The sequence below is a fragment of the Dioscorea cayenensis genome, chromosome 13 (genome assembly GCF_009730915.1).
Source record: "Dioscorea cayenensis subsp. rotundata cultivar TDr96_F1 chromosome 13, TDr96_F1_v2_PseudoChromosome.rev07_lg8_w22 25.fasta, whole genome shotgun sequence".
NCBI lineage: Eukaryota > Viridiplantae > Streptophyta > Magnoliopsida > Dioscoreales > Dioscoreaceae > Dioscorea > Dioscorea cayenensis.
The window spans coordinates 441,864-461,401 of record NC_052483.1 but is presented as its reverse complement, the minus strand read 5'-3'; the positions used below and the strand labels follow the sequence as shown (position 1 = coordinate 461,401).

At 34.4% G+C, this 19,538-nt stretch overlaps 4 protein-coding genes across 6 annotated transcripts; 2 read left to right on the top strand and 2 right to left on the bottom strand.

Annotated features, from left to right (window-relative positions):
* The first annotated feature begins 821 nt into the window (after positions 1-821).
* On the top strand, positions 822-4,480 carry LOC120274783 (growth-regulating factor 6-like). 2 transcript variants are annotated; one of them, XM_039281321.1, is made up of 4 exons: positions 822-1,500; positions 2,025-2,201; positions 2,494-2,827; positions 3,434-4,480. In XM_039281321.1, exons 1-4 carry the CDS (start codon positions 1,086-1,088, stop codon positions 4,236-4,238), a joined length of 1,731 nt encoding a protein of 576 aa, XP_039137255.1. In that variant the 5' UTR covers positions 822-1,085; the 3' UTR covers positions 4,239-4,480. The 2 variants fall into 2 exon arrangements, with proteins under 2 accessions (XP_039137255.1, XP_039137254.1); XM_039281320.1 differs by having other exon boundaries at positions 3,431-4,480.
* A 515-nt stretch (positions 4,481-4,995) lies between these two features.
* On the bottom strand, positions 4,996-5,764 carry LOC120274864. Of its 2 annotated transcripts, none has more exons than XM_039281406.1 (2): positions 5,364-5,764; positions 4,996-5,275 (listed from the first exon to the last, which is right to left on the bottom strand). In XM_039281406.1, exons 1-2 carry the CDS (start codon positions 5,722-5,724, stop codon positions 5,034-5,036), a joined length of 603 nt encoding a protein of 200 aa, XP_039137340.1. In that variant the 5' UTR covers positions 5,725-5,764; the 3' UTR covers positions 4,996-5,033. The 2 variants fall into 2 exon arrangements, with proteins under 2 accessions (XP_039137340.1, XP_039137342.1); XM_039281408.1 differs by having other exon boundaries at positions 4,996-5,272.
* Positions 5,765-8,400: 2,636 nt separating this feature from the next.
* LOC120274898 (phytosulfokines-like) lies at positions 8,401-18,212 on the top strand. Its single transcript, XM_039281440.1, has 4 exons — positions 8,401-8,491; positions 11,423-11,446; positions 17,786-17,823; positions 17,926-18,212. The coding sequence occupies exons 1-4, from the start codon at positions 8,401-8,403 to the stop codon at positions 18,052-18,054; spliced, it is 282 nt and encodes a 93-aa protein (XP_039137374.1). The 3' UTR covers positions 18,055-18,212.
* On the bottom strand, positions 8,737-10,056 carry LOC120274447 (bZIP transcription factor 44-like). The gene has a single exon (XM_039280978.1). The coding sequence runs from the start codon at positions 9,532-9,534 to the stop codon at positions 9,001-9,003; it is 534 nt and encodes a 177-aa protein (XP_039136912.1). The 5' UTR covers positions 9,535-10,056; the 3' UTR covers positions 8,737-9,000.
* Positions 18,213-19,538: the final 1,326 nt, after the last annotated feature.

The following is a 19,538-nucleotide window of genomic DNA, read 5'->3' as shown; positions in this document are numbered from 1 at the left end:
AATAAAAGCTCATGACAGCTCTTTACCTACCTTACCCACCTTTCACACTCATAATAAGAAATACTAGTTAAATTTATTAATGGATAGGGAAATATGTCCTTGTGTCGTTGTTTCCAACATTCAGAAACTTGTTGTGTCTATTAACTCTTGATGATATATTTGGCAAAGTTATGTTATGTTTGGTCTCTAATCTTTTCTGTAAATACAATACAAGCAAATGATTATATAAGTAAGTTTTATAATAATAATAATAATAATAATGATATAATAATGTGAGAAAATTAAGAATGAGTGGAGGGGGAGAAGGTGGTGGTGGCATGGGTGTGCCTATGAGTTGGTAATAACAGTAGGGAGGTGAGCTCTAGTCTGATGTTTGGTATGGCATCACATGGCTATGCACAATATGCATCTCGGTGTATGAGTACAGAGTACCAAATCACTCTCATCAAGAGATTGAAAAATGAAGATGTTGTTGTTGTTGTTTGTATAATTTGAGAGCAAGAGAGAAAATGGAAAGTGGACTAATTTTCTCACTATGATGAATTAAGTAACAGTACAAACAGAACAAAAATGAGAAGCTACTATGAGAGAGTGTTGGAGATGAGAGAAAATGGAAATGAAGAAAAAGCAAAGGAGACACTCCTACTCCTCTTGCTGGCCTCCAATGGCAATATCAGACACAAGGACCCACAAATCAAGTGAAATCTATACAGAGAGTGAGAGCAACAAGTTAGCATGGCTAGTGTTAAAAGATAATTTATATATATATATATATATATATATTGAAGAAGAGGAAGTGTTAAATGTTAATGCCTCCTAAGAAAAGACCAGCAGATATTTTGTTGGCATGTCTAAAGATAAAGGAGAGAACAGCATTCCCATTTCACTCTCTCCCTCTCTCTGTTCTCATAAACACACCTCCTTCCTCATAAGAAGTGAGAACAATGTCTACTCTTCTTCTCCTCCTCCTCTTACCCAGCACCATCTTCTGCTTCCCATTGTCAACTGGTTCATCTCATGAAACCACCACATATGCAGTCCTTGCTTCCACTGTCTCGTCATAGTCTCTAGCAGTGGTTAATGACATGGACCTTGGGGAGTTAGTGGGCATGGAAGGGTTGGTGAGTGCGTCCTCTGAGGGTGGTGGTGGTCTCTTCTCTTCCTCACTAGCCTCCTTAGACACTGAAATCAAAGGCCAAAAAGGCGTCTTTAACAATGGCTTCTTCAAGCAAGGGAGGCCTGGTGGTCCAGATGAGCATGATTGGAGGTGCCTCAAGATAGCCAGGACTAACGATGTAGCAATGCTGACAGCTGCAGCACCTCCATCTCTTCTAAGGTCCAACTCCCACTCCTTCTCCCTGTCCTCTGATGGGGAGCAAATGCTCAGCTTCTCATCACCAAAGCCAGATGCTTTGCTTCTTAGCAGTGATGGGCCTTTGCCCTTTTACCACCATCCATTTCCTTCTGTTTCCTCTTCACCAGCTTACCTCAGGAATGCAGGTATGTCACGGAAACTTTGTTCGAGTGTCTTTGAAAAGAAATAAATTATGTTCCTTGTTGCTTGCTTGGTTTGTGTGTTTGATTCTTATCATTAACTATGAGTGCGTCTTTTCGTTGTATTTCAGATCTTTAGTTTCAAGTCTTGTCAACGAAAAAGTTGTATTTTTTCCTCTTCTTTTGCTTCTCTTGGGTTAGTCTTGTCTTCAAAGATGTTTTGTTTTGTTTTTTTTTTGTGAGATGTGAAGGGAGTTTTAGGAGAGAAGATAGACCAGCAACCACTGATTCTTTTTGCTTTTATTGTTTCCATTTCTTCTTTTTTCTACCCAAAAAAATTTCTTTTTCCTGTGTTTTGGCTGAAAGAGATGGGGGAAATAGAGAGAAAGAACTCATCTTTGATAAATCTGAGTTTTGATAAGCTCATTCTTGTGTTTTCTAGATCTTTGTTGTTCTGTTCTTTTCCATGTGTCCCCTGTTTCAGGGGTGGTTGTTCTGGATGCTCAAGTATATTAATGGGGTTTTGGCAGGGCTTAGGGGTCCCTTCACCCCATCTCAGTGGATGGAGCTGGAACACCAGGCCTTGATCTACAAGTACATCGATGCAAATGCCCCCATACCATCCAATCTCCTCCTCCCTATCAGAAGAAGCCTCTGCCATTCTGGGTTTCCTGCCTTCTCATCTGAATCTTATAGATCCAACCCTTGTAAGTCTCTCTCTCTGTTACCCTCTCGACTGAACGTATGAAGTAAAAATGGCTTCTTTCACTCTTTCACTGATTTTATTTGGTAATATGATAGTGTTATAGCATTTACATGCTTCTTCATATGGTTTGAGCTTTACTATGCTTCTATTCATTGTTCATTTGGATATATTGATCTGCCATGTGCTCTCCTGGAAAAAAGTTGTAGGTTTTCATAGTTTTATCCAGTCATAAATGAAACATCCATCTGGATGGAAATTTTGTGCAGTATTGTTATTGTTGCTGGTTATTGCAGTGGGGTGGGGATCTTTGTATCTGGGTTTCTCTGGAAATACTGATCCAGAGCCTGGAAGGTGCCGTCGAACCGACGGGAAGAAATGGCGTTGCTCGAGGGATGCAGTTGCTGATGGAAAGTACTGTGAGCGACACATGAATCGGGGCCGCCATCGTTCAAGAAAGCATGTGGAAGGCCAGAATGGCCATGCCGCTAAAGCGATGCCTGTCATCGCCCATTCACCATTATCAGCTTCTGCTGTTCCTTGCGGCGGATCATCTAACAGCCTCACCATTGCAAAGCAGTGCACTGAAAACTCACGGCTTGCTAATCCTTCTGCCTCGCAGCTCGGCAGGTAGATTCAACTCCTTATTCTCTTTCAAGTCCACACATTTCTTTTTTCATGCCAAGTGTGTTTCTTTGCTATTTTCTATTAACTGATTTAACAAGTGTGTATGTGGAATTAGTCTTACAAGTAAAAAATACGTTCTCCTGAACTTATAGGAAATTAGTCGGATAATTAGCTGCTATGTTCATACCATTAATGAAGGAACTTGAATTCATTCAAAAGGTGTAGGCATGATTGATACATTGCAATGGATTTTATCAAGCATTATTGCAATCAGTTGAAGCTGCATAATGGTAAAATGCCAAACTGCCATTACTGCACATGTAGCACTTTATATGGTATGGTTGTTTTGTATAGTGGTACAGATGGCCTTTGTTATCATAGTCCTATACTCTGTGCATTGCCTTTGTGATCATTATGAGCAGAAAGGTATTGATTTTGAAGAACTATTGGATGCTGAGTGTCTTTCATTTGCTTAATTAGCACAATCTCTCTATGCAGCTTAAGGCAAGAAACTGTCATGCTCTTGTTTCATTTGTGTGTTTGATCATCTTCTTTATTTTGTATTTATAGTGAACGGAAAAGAAAAACTAATTGTCATGACTTTAGCAGGATGCTAACAAGCAAAGAGAATGTTAATGGAGGTGCACTGGATTCACAAGGCTTCTCCATGCTAACTTCTGCAAATCCAAAACCTGTAAACACCTTGTTTTCTGTTCCTAAACATCAAAATCCTTTTGAAGGATCCTCTTCTCGAGCAGACTTTGAACTCATATCCAACTTTGCTTCATCCCCGGAATTCAATGATCAGCAGTCCCAGACTCACTCCCTTCGCCATTTCTTTGATGATTGGCCGAAGAACCGGTCTGACCGCTCAACAATCACCTGGCCTGAGGTCGAAGAAATGCAATCAGATAGGACTCAACTCTCCATTTCAATCCCTATGGTTTCTTCGGACTTCTCATCCTCGACTTCATCTCCCAACCAAGAAAAGCTTACACTGTCACCACTCAAGTTAGCTCGTGAGTTTGATCCTGTTCCTATGGGTTTGAGTGTTGGGGTTTTGAATGAGGCTAACCAAAGACAAGCTAATTGGATACCAATCTCTTGGGAGTCTTCCATTGGTGGGCCTTTAGGTGAAGTCCTGAGCAACACCAATAACAATGCTGCAAAAGACTCCGGTGAGAACTGCTTATCATCGTCTTTAAACCTTTTAACCGATGGCTGGGATTCAAGCCCTCGGATAGGTTCATCTCCAACTGGTGTCCTACAGAAGACAGGCTTTGGGTCTTTGTCTAGTAGCACTGGAAGTAGTCCCAGGGCTGAAAGTCACAAAGCTCAGGACAATGCTCACAGCCTGTGTGATGACCTTCTTTGCTCAACCCTCGTGAATGTCTCCACCATTCCTTCTCTGTAAGCTTACAAGTTGCAGAGAGACAAATGACTAGAAACAGAACCATGAAAGCATCGATTATGAAGACGTGGAGCTTTTATTTAGTTTGAGTTTGTAGAACTGTTTTCATTCTCTGGTTCTTACTTTGTAATTTTTCCCCCTTGATCTTATGTACTATTTTTATAAGCCATGCCTGAACAGCAAATGGCAAGAAATATGGCTTGCTTTTGAAATGAAACTATTAAGTGATGAGTTGGTTTGATGTATCTTTTCAGCTTCCTGCTCTTCCTTCTTATGATGTTCTTAAATACCTGCCCATGTCAAGGAATTTGTTCCTGTTCTTGCACTGCTCATTGAAACAATTGTGGCATAAACTGTGTTCTTCTTAGCCAAGTAACTTCTGCTGAGTTCTTGAATGCCAGAGATATTGTCTTTGCTTGTGTCCTGATGCAATGAGGGTACAGTTGTTTGAACTCTTCTACATGGAAACAGTTCTCATCAAAAGAGAGGGAAAGTAATGTAAGGAAATTTTTCATAGCTTAATAAGATTAAAGCGGAGAGTCCGATGTTGCAGCAAATGACAGTTTGTTGGAAAGTGGTTCACCCTTTTGGAAGAATTATTGAGCTACTTTTCAGATTTGAGTGAAACAACAGGAGCTCTGCTACATTAGACACACCTGAAATGTCAGAGTGTCTTCTTGCACGGATTGTTGATTTTTGCAGAGATGTTAACTTTGATTCTGATATGCAATTAAGAGACTGAATTAATCACAAAACATCCTATTTCATGTGATGTTAGCATTTGCCAAGATCAACTAACTACATACTAAAACTAAACAAGTCCAACAAATCCAGAACTATTTCTTCACAGATGTCTTCAAATATGAGAACTTCTATTTCAGTTCCAATCTCTCTCGCTGTACGCTGGTATTGTCCCCACTTTTCTTTAGAAGCTGAAAAACTTCTCATCTTCTTCTCTAATGAAAAGATCATCACTTCATTGACAACCTTCCCCTTGTCTAGAGGTTCTCTTGCAGTAATATTCTCTTCTTGCTTGGCTGCTGTTTCAAAGAACACAAGCAAGTAGCAACTTGAGTTCAAAGAATTTAAAGAGAAATATATACACAAGCATGTGGTAGTAATTAATACTCTTAATGTGGTGCAATGGAGATCTTTCTTCAACTGAGCTCTCCACCTCTTCATCCACTTCTTCAACAACACTAAACATTCCTCCATTCCCACCCTTCTGCTGCAGAGCTTTTCCATGCAACAACTTGTTAAGAATGAAATTCAGCAACCAGCCTCTGTTCTTTCTGATACCATGAATATTAAAGCTCTGAAGCTTCATGCATGCAAAGCTTGGCCAGCAAACATGTGTTGTTCTTGTTGATGCCTTGCATGTCAAACCATTTTCCATGAGATACACATCTAGGATGAATGGCTCCTGCTGCTCTTCCATCAGCTCAAAGAGGCGTCTATGATGCTGCTGTGTAGGAGAAGATGATGACATTATGTCTGAAACTTTGTAGTCTAGAAATTAATTGCTTCTGTTTTTGTTATCAGAGCTGTTAAACAAACAAGACAAACATCCATTTAAGTAACAAACAAGCTATATCTTGTCATCAAGTGCCAACCTAACAAAGACCACACAATCCCAGATTAGGATTGAAGGAACAAATTACAGTGCTTTGATTGAGAAATGGTAGGTTCAGTAGAGTCTCATCATCAGTGGAATGGCAATGCATCCAAATTTTAGACAATGAGATATTGAAATGAGCTAACATTGTTATCCATTCTCTTATTCAAAGCTGGTGGCACAGTTCTTCAGGCCTTCCTTTTTTCCAATCAAACTCAATACACATCCCTCTGACACTACAACTCTTCCTTCCATTTTTTTATTGAAAAGACTACCACAGGACCAGTTCCTTGGTGGTTGCCTGGTTGGTGGTTCTACTTCTCCTTCTAACTGAAAAGCAACAAGAGAAAAGAAAGAAAGAAAGAAAGGTTGAGTGATTCAATGGCAATGTAAGCAATTTTGCAGCAAAGTTTCATCAACTTCCACTTGTTTCACTTCACCAACTACTAATTAAAAGTATGATTTGATACCAAAGACTAGACCAATTGAAAATAATTAAGACAATCATATTGTACCGAATAGATGGAAATGTATTCTTGTCTTTCAGAAACCGAAAGCATCATAAATGTAATGCATTGGTTACATTAATCTTATATATGTTTCATGGTAGCAAACAATCCAACACTGAATGAAGCAGATAGTGAAAGTACATCAGTAAAAGATAGTGAAAGTTTGTGCACCAAATTATGTAGCAATATTGATATATCAAGTTCATATATTACCTTTTTCTTTATAGTTTTATTAAAATCTGAAAACACAATGGCGAGCTTACACACAAGATTCAATTATAGTAGTTTAGTTGGTTTGAACTTTAAGATTAAATATGTATGTTAACTAGATGGGTATTTAGCAGTAATTGTTACATCTAAGTACACTTTTAGTTAATTAAACTTTGGTCAAATCCTAACATACCACACATCTAAAGAAGAATTTGAAGGTTGGATGTCAAGATTATGTCTTTAATTCCCATTCTTAGTTACAAAGCAAAAAAGAAAGAGAAAAGAAGAAGTAAAGAATTAAAAATTTTGAGCAACAATTAAGACAAGAGAGATTAGTTAAACTTGGTTGTCTAAATATGCCATGAATATTCATCCATATGTTCCCCCTCAGTTGTATCAGAAGGATCCACTCATACAAAGACAACCACTTTCACTTAATTAAAACCATTGCTTTAATGAGCACAATGGGACAATACACCCACAAGCACATTAGATCCCTGACTGTTAATTGATTCTAATATCTATATATAGGCTTTTTTAAAAAAAATTAGAAGTAAAATCTAAGGTAATTTTTTCTATGTATATACGTAGAAAATATATTTTTACATGACAAAAATGATAATGCAGATAAATAGAAAATAAACAAAGATAAAAACAACAAAACAGAATAAAATAGACACAAGACATAAACATAACAACACAAAAGTAAAACTTCATTATGGATTGATCAACAATATAATTACTTGCTCTTCAGAGGAAAAAAAAATATACTTTATAATGTATTATTAATTATGTTCCGCTAAACTCATGGAGAAGATCCAAGTTCAGGTCCTCTGTAAAGGCCTATGTTACCTTTTGATGTTATGTTGTTTGTTATATCCAATGCTGTGTTATTATTTCTCTGTGGCATCTCCACTCTTAGGGGTGGTATATATTGTTACAATTCTTTATGTACCTTTGTAAGTCTATTATTTTAATTTAATATAGTTTAATAAACTTAAAAAATGATATCAAGTGCAGTGTTTTGTCTGCTTTAAATGTTATCTACCTTTATTTAAAAGAAAAAAAATAGTATTAAGATAAGATAGCTATTAGTGGCTAGAACAATCAAGTTTAATCAAATAAACTGTTTTTTTAATAATTTTGAGCTCAATTATGATTGTAGTAACCACGCATGCTTAATTTATATATATATATATATAAAGAAAAAAAACATTAGTTTCAACACTGTATCTGAATGAGATAGAACATTAATTTGCTCTAATATTTATTAAATATCAAGAACATATTACCAAGATTATTAAAAAAAAATACTCATCTATATTAAAAATTAAATTATTATATTAAATATATTGTTTTGACTACATAACAAACTATATTATTAAAAAGAAATTATTAACAATCAAACAAGCATGTACCACATTTAAATTTAAAATAACCAGGACATCTTAGTCTTGTATTATTTGCTATAAAGAAAACTCATATTTATTGCTCACAGGTGATGACTAATGATTTCAACTGACATTAGAAAATTATATTCATATGTTTTATTATACAACTTGGCTGATAATTAATCAATTAGTGAAGCTTTTTGTAAGCCATCACCCTCATGTCACTGACTCTATTTAGTATTTAACTATTTATAATTGGCTTAATTAATACATTAATTAATTCTCATAGACAACCTACTCTGGCATCAACTGAAGACTGTTGTACTATTTTTAAGCTTTCTACATATCAAAGAATGAAAGTGACAGAATGTATAAGCCAACGTAAGCAACAGTAAAAATCCACAAAAACAACCTTTTTCTTTATTTTTTTTACTGTATTTATGATAAATATCAATAAATATTTACAAGCAATTAAGATCCGAATAATAAGAAAAGGATCAAGAGAGATAAATTTTGACACGTTTCCATTAGCAGTCAACATTGAGACAAAGGCCGGCCATTACAATCATTAGCAAAGATTTCCCATGGTGAGGGCCCCTGCTTAAATATCAGTACTTCCAGGGTGTTTTCCGAGAAAAATTGAAGTAGAGAGCAGACAACCATTCATTCATGAAATTTACGATCACGAGGCAAAAAACGCGGTTGGATTATCACGAGTCATGGCAGTTCTTTATGCAGAAAAGGTCCAATTTTTTTCATAATTTCTTGAGCACGCCTTAGAAAGAAATAAGAACTACCATTTTTATTATTAAAAAACAGCCCCTTAATAAACCACCGGTTTCCCACAAAACCAGAAACCACTAGTGGTTTTTCCTCAACGGAGGAGATAACTGGAGCCAAGAAGAGAGCCTGATATATATATATATATATTTATGAACTAATATTAATATATATATATATGGAGATCATACATGTCTCTTCTCGCACGTTTGTTAATCATTTGGCCGATTTTATGATTAAGTCCCTGAGTTCTTGATATTTTAAGCGATTATGGATGATCCTGTCTGTGCTGATCCCGAGACGAAGCCGCCGCCACACATGAGGGCGGCGGCTGGAGAAGAGAGCCGTTGGAGCTGCCGTGAAAGAAGAAACCGGCGTATCTCCGAGAGCCGAAGGCAGAGGGAGGTGGCTTCGGTGCTGAGCCTCTCACTTTCTCGGCGGAATAAGAAGCAGTTATGAGTCACGGCTCCGAGCCGGCTCGCAAGCTCCCGGTTCTCAGACCGGAGCCGGCTCGCTTGAATCCGAAGGTCCTCGAGATGCCGTTGCTTCCGCATGCGCGAACGCCGGGCTGATTCCCTGTTTGATATCTTTCGCCGGAGCCGCCGGTCATCGACCGGCGACAGACCGGGCCGGGCCGGCCCATCCGAACCAGAAAAACTATAGGTTTGGGTTTGGGTTTGGGTTTTGTTCTCTATTGGGCTCGGGTTAGTGGACACCCAAGGGGTGAATCCAAACCCGGGTTCCAAGGTTGGCAGGGATTGGGTCAGGATGGAGTTGAACTGAGAGTATTGCATGGCGGCGGACCAGAGTTTTTGGTTGGACCGAGAGAAACTAAGAAAAAAAAACCGGTTTTTTTTCAGAGAGGAAGGAGAGTAGAGAGTAGGGGAAAAGGGAAGAAAGGAGGAGGAAGGGACTCATATTTAAGGGCGGTGATGGCTCCTCTCTGGGTCCCACTTAACACCGACTTTTATCTACGTGTCATCAAGCTATAGCTTCACCGTATACATACGGTGGTCCCTCTGAGTCAGCAGGCACTAAAAGAGCTTCTTAAATTTAGAGCCATTTCTAAGTGGACGTAAATGATGGGGTTTATTAGTGACACCACTTAAGGAAATACATTGAGTAACTGTGACACGTGTGAAGGGTTTGGAACTGGGTCGGAAAATTGGTGTCTTATTGTGGTGGTGAACGGAAAGATCTTTTGGGGATGTGTGACGTTAGCCCGGTGGGGCCGGGGATAGAGAAACATTAGCTTAATCGCTAAGAAACAAGTGGGTGTTTGTGCGGTACGTGCGCACAAAGAGCTCTGGTAATTGATCGGTTTGGTCCGCGCGTGCGAACCCATCTTGTTGTTTGATTATTAGTGGTGATATTTTAAGATATTTATATATATATATATAACTATGGCCCCACTTAATTAGATTGGACAAAGTCATTGCCATGTGTTAATTAAACTGCATGCAATGTTATCAAGTGTTTGTGCTTAGTGATCATTGATCAAGATTGAAGAAGTGGAGCTCTTTATATGCAGTAAATAATTCATTTTTAAAATATATAAATAATTTATCCAAACTTATCATAAGTTCATTCTTTAATCTATGTTTCCAAGTGTAGGTAATGGAGAAAAGATTGAAATGTACTTGTTTATAAATTATAGGGTTTGGGAGGCTTTACGTAGGACGCATGGCTTCCTCTAACTCAGAAGAATGATGCACTTCCAAAAGAAATTTAAGAAAAGGAGGAGATATAAGACTAGGTTAAGCAAACAGGTGCATGGCTCTGAATTATCAATCCAAACAATTCATCAAAAGCTTGTTCTTTTCCTTCTCTCATTTGTTTCTTTAATTATACTGAAAGGGTATATATATATATATATATATAGAAAACTTTATATAATATTCAAGAATTGTTATATATAAAGGATTGTAAAGCTAGTGGCTGTGAATACTTCAGAAGAGGTGGCAGCATCTTTCTTTCTACGTGCATGGCAGCCACATGAAGAGATGCACTTGTTCTTCATCTGGTTTAATTAATTCCACGTGTCAAACTCCAATTAGAAGAAGCTCTGTAGACTGTTTGGAGATCCACGGTTGAGAATTGAGAGGTGTGGACAGCATGTGGTGAAAAAGAAAAGAAGAGAATCCCATTGTTTCTCTGAATGCATGGTTGGGATTTAAGAAAGGATGTTTTAGTCATTCAAGATGCTTGTCTTTGCTTTAGACAGGGGTCCATATGTGTATGAACACTGAGACATTAAAAAAATAATGTGTGTGTATATATATATATACAAGCCAAACAAAAGCAGAGTTATAAAGTTGATGATCAGTTTGCAAAAGCTGCAGGTTGTAGGTGATTCACGTGCGTATTTTCATAAATCTTTGTTTGGTGGGCTGGTGGTGGCTAGCTGCCCATGGTCAAAGCAAAAGCTTTCTTTCCATGAAAAAAAATAATATATATATATATATATTTTTAGTGGACTTCTGCACTCATTTTCAAATATATATATATATATATATATATATATATATTCTTGATTCTAGTATCAGCTGGAAACCTAGTGGAGAGTTTACAAGAATCATGATCAGATGAACTAAAAAAAATTAACACATGACAATGAAGAATTAACAAAACAAAAACTTTTTTTCCATGAAATATTGCTAGGAATGATCTTGTTTTTAATGCCAATTCTCTGTTTGCTTTTGATATTATTATGAAGTTTGACCGTATGCTCTTGTTTTGATTTTTTGTTGTTACAAATGATTCTAAAGAGAAGCTGGAGGGGTCCATGGAGCTCATTCGCAAAAACCTGAATTTCTTAAGCTCCCGTGTTGTGACTTCTGGGGAGAGTCCTACGTCAGAGGAGGTTTATGATTTGAGTTCGGGGTAATGTTTTTTGAGGGGAGTTGTGAAAGACGTTTATGTTTTTGTGGGGGTGTTTTATTTTTTGCTTTTTTTATGTTATTGTACCACATCTAATGGTTAGCTTTTTTTGTTTTTCTGTAATATTTTTATTTTAATGAATGTGATTTATTCATTTAAAAAAAAACTAGGGGAGAGTTTACAAGAATCAGATGAACTAATAAAAATTAACACATCACAATCAAAGACGGAGTGAAAAAAGTAATTAATTAAGCATTCCATTTCCTTCATTAGATAATGTTTAGAAAAGCCGTGTGAATGGTTTTATATATGTACCTTTCTTCATGTCTGCAAGAATATTCTAAGTCTCTTGGTTAATGGAGAGGTAAATTAATTAAATATATAATTAATTCATTGAAGATTATAATTAAGGTTCTTAGGTTAATTAGTAAACTCCTTCTAGAGTTCAGTCGGCTGGTTCAGCACTCTTCTATCACTTTCTATGAGAGCAACTTGTTCTGACTAATTAACAAGTGGCTCTAGTTAGCGCACGCCAGCATTATTTCTCTATTTCTCTTCGTATACATTAAAAGGAGAAAGAATCACATTGGTTAATAAAAAGAAAGCATAAGACAAAAGATAAAATCACAGACAAGTACTCCTCAAACTCCCACACACATAATTAAAATTCTAGAATAGTATGTTCTGATAATAAAAACGTGTTTATGCTATTTCTCACATTAACTTCTTTTTTATTTTCTAGTTTAAAGAAGGGTATTTTTCATAAAACCAGAAACTAATTTGATTAATCCTTAATCAAGCGGAGCCATACTTTTGCCTGTGAGCAGGCAGGGACCAGATCGCAAAGGGGAGCATGTTTTTTTTAAAGAAAAGCCTTATCTAGTGTTGGACCACCTTGAGTGTCATTATATCTTAGTGTGCTTAATTTGTCTTATTTTATTCAATGTATATCTTTTTTATCCAAAAAAAAAAAACAAAAATAAAAAACAAAACAAAACGTACTAGTATAAGAACTATCTTTGCAATAGAAAGAAAGATAATTTTTTTTCCCTCCCCAATCAGAAGTGGAGAGGTCAATTTACTTTCCCATCACTTAAAGTGAGTGGTTTGTTCTCAAAAATAAATAAATTAATTAATATAAGTAAAACTAACCCAAAAAAATTGCACTAAAAAATAATTAAAAATTAAAAAAAAGTCACACTCAATAATCTCCTCTAGTTAAATAGGCAGAAGCTCAAGGACTAGTCCGATATGGTTATAAAAAGTAGTTAGTTTCCAAAGCCTATTAGCGTGATCTTGACACTAGTACGTAATTTATTTGTGTTTACTATATGATCTTATGTGGTGATTCTCTCTATGCTTAGGGGAGTACTATTTATTTCGTTGTTATTCTTTGTTATATATTGTTTTTGTCTGTACTTGCAATGCTTTTTTTTTTTTTTTTTTAAACTCTGAACTCTATGTACCTGTTTGTTAAATTTCTAATAAATTTATTATTTATCCTTTTTATACTAACAATAATAATAATAATAATTTTAGTTTAATCTGTTTGGTGATGACCCTCTAATCTGTTTAACCACTAATAATGACCCTCTAATTTGTTTGGTCTCTTTTTTTGTGTTTGCTATACTTACTCTGTTCTTTTTAGTTTAACAAATTATAATTCATTCACTTCCATCAAAATAATAATAATAATAATTTCATCTAACAAGGGACGCCTCGATATCTTGATCCCTTTGGTGAGAATGCAAGCCCCCTCTTAATACCTTGGGTTGTATTAAACTAAGATAATATGCAAGTATTAATTAGTTAAGAATAAATACAGTGTTTATTATCAAATAAACACTAATTAAATGTTTGTAAATTTTGCTATTTTTGAATGAGCAGCAATTAATCAGTTGAATTCAAACCGACAGTACTACTGGAGGTTCTACATAATGAAATGGTACCAATTAAATGATCGTGACTGCACCAAATTGATTCTTAATCTTTCATCTTTGATGATGGAACACATGCTTAGCACATTGGCAAAAATATTCTTTTGAATCGTCAAAAAGATTTTAAAGGCAAAGCTAAAAAACAAAACATGAAAAAGAAGCATTTTCTATCTTTTTCATTGCCTTGACTAAAGAATTCATCGAATTCACACATTTTGCTTTTCATATACAGTTGCATTGTATATATAGACACTAATTAATTTAATTAGTGATCATTAACCAAGGATTAATCAAACTCAAACCAACTAAAATTAATTAAGTATATATATATATATCATGAGTTGACGTATAAATAGGGAGGTGAAGTTAATGGCAAAAGCTTCATATATATGCATCAACAGGATATAAATCATTAAGCATGAGTTGAAAATGTAAGTTTTTTATTTATATCTAATCATGGACAAAAAAGATGTATCAAATGGAAACCGCACTCATTTAGAACAACATATCATGCGCAATATATATAAATCTTGTCTCAGTGCAAAGAGAATGACATCAAGAAGCACTTAATTAGGAGCACAATGTTCATGGTCATATATCTTCTGTTGAAACCTCAGCACTACTAGAACAGGAAGCATTCATGCATTAAAAACTATAAACTATAAAGACTACAAATGTACGATCAATGATTTTAGAGATGCATGCATTATTACTTCAACAAGCACCACTAGATCATCAAACTTTGGCCATGAAATATCAATCTACGTACAGTGCATGCATGGGCCTGATAAGAATATGAGGTTAAGCAGCAGCCTGCAATTTGTTTTTGGGCCTATTTATTATAGTTTCCTGTAAGAGACTCGATCAGAAAGAAAGCATGCATTTAAACTGCTCTCGTTATGCTACTGTACGTTAACCCCTAATGCTAAGTTGGCGCCGACCTTGAGGCTTGTGCTGATGTCCAAGCTTTCTATATTTCTAGTTTAGTGCAGTTGCATGTCCTCTTAATTTCTTCTCCTTGCCTAGTATATGTATATATATATATATGTATATATATATTCCCCTCTATTTTGGTGGACTTTTGTTGTAATCCTTTAGTCACCATTTTTATAATTTTTATCTTCTTTTTTTTTTTTCATTTATCTGTTTTTATCAAACAATGCTTCAGTAGTGTGCATAGGTATGATCAAATTAATAGCTTTAAAAAAATTAATTTGTGTTCTCACTCTAGTTAAGTTAAGATTTTAATCTTGGTATCGAAAAAACTGCAGATGATACCAAAGCGAAGTTTGAAGACTCCATCTCCACAGTTAGATCGATACTGTCTACATTTTTTATAACTGCGTTTAGAGGTGCTTGAGGATGGCTCTAGAGTCTAAGAGACGCAGGATCAGTTCATGGGTTAGTTAAGAGTTTGTTACAAGGGATGTTGAGAAAGATTATATTCTTTCTCTGTTGGTGGAGTTGTGTTTTGTTCTGAGTTTTAGAATTGTATCACTGCTAGTGGTCTAAGATCTCTTGTCTATCGCCACAACTGTTTGTGGTTTTATGTTTGTATTTTTTGTGCTTTATTAATTGAAGTGGTTTATCTATTTTTAAAAAACAAAAAATTGAGTTAAGATTTTAAATTTTTTTTTTTAATAGGAGATTACGAGCATCCTCAACAAAAAGTTAGTACCAATAGGTTAAAGAGGATCACCACTTAAAAAAAAAAAAATATATATATATATTTGATCAACTTACTGGGTTCTCAAAACTTGTTCAATATATGTATGTTATCCAAAGGGAAATACTGAAACAAACTGAGGTAGCTATAGCACAACTAGCTAGAATCTCATTAGCGTCAATCCCAAAGCTGACAAAGAGTTTAACACATTTTATAGTGTGCCTACGCAAGTGCTGAGGTACAGCAAAAAAACAATTGAAGTTTATATTTGGAAGTCAAATCTAAGAAAACAAATCAAATATCAGCATGTTATGGGATCACCCACCAAAATTCACTCCCTCTATCATATTAGCTTTTGACCTACCTTACATACATAGAAATTAATTATAGCTCAAAACTCAAAGATCTATATATATCTAGTGTTCAATGCCCCATGACTAGCCTATTTCTCCTACATTTAGACCAATAAAACACATCATATTTGTTTTACTTCATTTTGATATTCTAGAATAGAATAGCATTGTTTCCAGGGATAAGAGGAGACTTTTGAGAGAAAAAGAAACAAATTAGAATGAGAAAAATGCAGAACATGCCAACTTGATCCACTTATCAAGGGATAGTGATGGAATTGAACCTTCCTACATATCTAATATTTTAGTGCACATATATACATATATATATATATATACAGTACATGCTAGAAAAATGTCAAACAATTCATAGATAATTAGTATTCCTCATTGTAGAGCCTAATCAGTGACTGAGTGATTAATAGAATGTGAAGTTTTTTAAAAATTTTATAGTGTTAAGCATTATAACATGGCAAGATTCAATGCTATCTTCATGAGTTGCATTATAATTAATTTCAGGGTTTATATTTAATTATATTAAAAGAAATTAAGGTAAGTACCATGAAGCTTAATGAACTTTTTTAGTAAGACATAAATATTGCTTGAGATTGAATAAATAAAGAAGGATGAAGCCTCCTGGTTTTTTCTAATTGAAAAGTCAAAGAATCTAGCATTATAATTTAGAGTTAATAATGAGAACTTATCTGTTAGTTGCAACCTCCATGAAGATTTTTCATGATATCAAATTTTGAGCAAGTTGCTGAAAATTAAACAAGACATCCCTGTCTAATAAGATTAGTGAAAGTTTCCATACCAAAAACTTAATTAAGCTTTTTAATGTCGAAAATGAAACGCGTAGAATTAATCTCTCAATTAACTTATTCTTAAAGAAGAGAATTTTCATTTGAAAAGAATTCCATATTTTTATCTATATCGCTTCTTCTTGAAAACAATTGGAAAAAAAAATTCTGACCATCTAGATGACAAGGACTATATACAAATTAACAAATTATATCTACATATTATATTTTTAAAATTTTTATATTAATTTATCTATTAGTTTTATATAAATCATTAGTGACCAAAAACACATGACAAATGACAGTCAGATTTTTTTTTTATATATATAAAAAAAATTCACAGATGTCTTTTTTTTTATAAAAATAGATAAACCACAAATTTATTGAAAATAAAACACTGCGAAGAAGTACAGTACATATAGAAAGGGATTAAAAAAACTTCATTTTTATATGAATATAAAATCTAAAGACTCAAATACAGATCTAGGATGTCTGATATATGATATAGTATGAGAATAGTATAAGAATGGGATGAGCATTATACAGACAGATGTACAAAGATGAGGAATTCACAAATGTCTTGTTTTCCATTTTTCAATTAAAATTTTACATTAAAATAACACAAAAAGTTTTTGGTAAACTTTAAAATTTTTTAAAAAAAGTATAGAAAAAATGTCATTTCTCATGTTCACTGTAGTGCTTGATTTCGGTGTGTTTTTCTGTATTTTGTTATCGTTCTTTTGTTTTTTAACTCTTGTATTCAGTCTAGCTATTTTTGCAATAAATTCATAGATTTATTTATTATTATTTTTAAATATGTACAAAATATTAGAAGAAAATCGGATAACCGACTAACTGGCCGGAAGCAGTACCGGTGGTTGTAAACTTTGGAAACTTTTATAGAAATTATGAGCGGTTAGTTAGTTGTTAGCTAAAAGAAATAACATTCATAAATGAATTTCTCTCCCTTGAGTCTTAAAATTACATTTCAACCCTCATGGTCTTTAAATATCAAACCAACTACATGAAGACCAACAGACCAAACCCAACCCCCATTGAAAAGTCAAATAGTAAACGCACCTATTACTAGCGATGCACACGAGGGTCTCCATCTAATTTTTCAAAAGAAACCCCCAAAAAGTGCTAAATTTTATTTATTTTTATTCACACATATTCAACACCACTTCTTTATCACCTATTTATAACCCACTAGCTCTCATACCGAACCTCCCCCAACGCTCTACCCAAATTATCCTATCTCTTCAATTCATCTTCTCTTCCCAAACTCTCTTTCTCTTCCTCTTTCACTCTCTCTAAAGTTTGAGTAAGATAATACACAACAAACATGTTGAAACATACCACTGTTCTTCTGTTTTCTCTCCTGCTCATTCTTTCACTCACTCAATCTTCAGCAAGGTCTGTGCCTTCAGATCCAAAGACTACAAAAGAGGTACATATATATATATATATATAGCCACTTTGTTTTCTTGTTTAGTTGTATATATATATACTCATGAGGATCATTTGGTGATGAATATTGTGTTTTGTTAAGGTGGTAGAAAAGGCCAGTCCAGAGGCAGTGGAAGAAAGTTGTGAAGGAGTGGGAGATGAGGAGTGCTTGATGAGGAGGACTTTGAGTGCTCACATTGACTATATTTACACCCAAGGAAAGAAGCCTTAGGGTTTCATTAGGATTTATATATATCTTGTATTTTAGGGGGTGTTAATTTATTTGTTATGAGTGATTACATATAATATTATCATCTTATATTATCACTATATATATGTTCATTGAACATGAATGTGATATAGTTATATATGTCTGAAATACTTGCAATTTTTCCTTCTTTGGTTGTGTGTGTGTGTGATATATATATATATATAGTTGTAATTTTTGTAATGTTGGTTGTATGTGTATGTATATATATGAATGAGATTATATTATCAGCATGAACAATATTGATTTATGTGATGAATTTAAGATTATGGTCAAACATTAATCTTAGTACTGTCTTATTTGCATCAGAGATGGTGAGAGTTTGTTGAGCTTTTGCTTTAATTTCCTGCAAGGAATAACTCAAAAATGAGATCATGAAGTCAAAACCACATCATCATCCAGCTAAAAAGTAAAGAAGAAATAATCAAGCCCATGCGGTAAAAGATAGATAGGATTATGGCCATTAGCATCTCTTAGTAATGCTAAGTTGACTTTTTTTTTTTTTGTGGGTTTGCTTTTTTAAATTTTGGTTCATATATATTGTCCGAGTTTCCTTGATGTCATAAATGTATTCTAGAATAATAAGCTGGTAGTTTCTAGGTAACTCTTTCATCATACTATTTGGAATTTTTTATGTCATGATAAATTTATAATCTTTAAAAATGAAAAGTATGTCTATAAACAGTGTTTTGCATTCTCATGTCTAAGTAGTCTCTCTGAGTCAATCTTTGTCGTTCAAATAAAACGGCTGGTATTTAATTGTTCCCAAGCTGTACGAACACACCACATCCAATAGAAAGCCACCAAGTGTGCATACATATATAACCATTGACATTGAATTTTATTAAACTCTTTAATTAAATTTCTATTGAAGAGAAGCAGAAAGAGAGAAGAGAAAAGGAGATAAAGAGAGAAAGAACACATATATTGTACTTAAAAATTGGTTTGACGATATATTTGATTATGATATATAATTTTAAGGTAATTTCCTTTTAAAAAGAAAGATAAAGAGCTTAGAAATTTATTGTACTTAAACCAATGTTCTTTATGTTCACACACAGAAAGAGGCACACAGAAAAAAAGATGGAATTAATGGAGCATTGTGATACACGGATTGGATCCGTGATGAACCGACGAAAAGGACAAAGATATATAGTACTCCATATATAAAGATATAAATATATATATATATGTAAATATGTGGTTTTTAGTAAAACATGAATGATGATATTTTTAAAAGAGAGTTTGGAGGGTCCCAATTGATTGGATTGGATTGTATTTGATGGAGAAAAGCAACACGAGAGATGCTAGTGGATGGAAACAAGAAGATGAAAACATTTTCTTTCATAATCATTGTGAATGCATGCATGGTGTTCACATGTTAAGTTTCATTGTTTAATTGAGAGCTCTTTGATCAATGGTGACAAACTCTTCAATTTATATGTGGG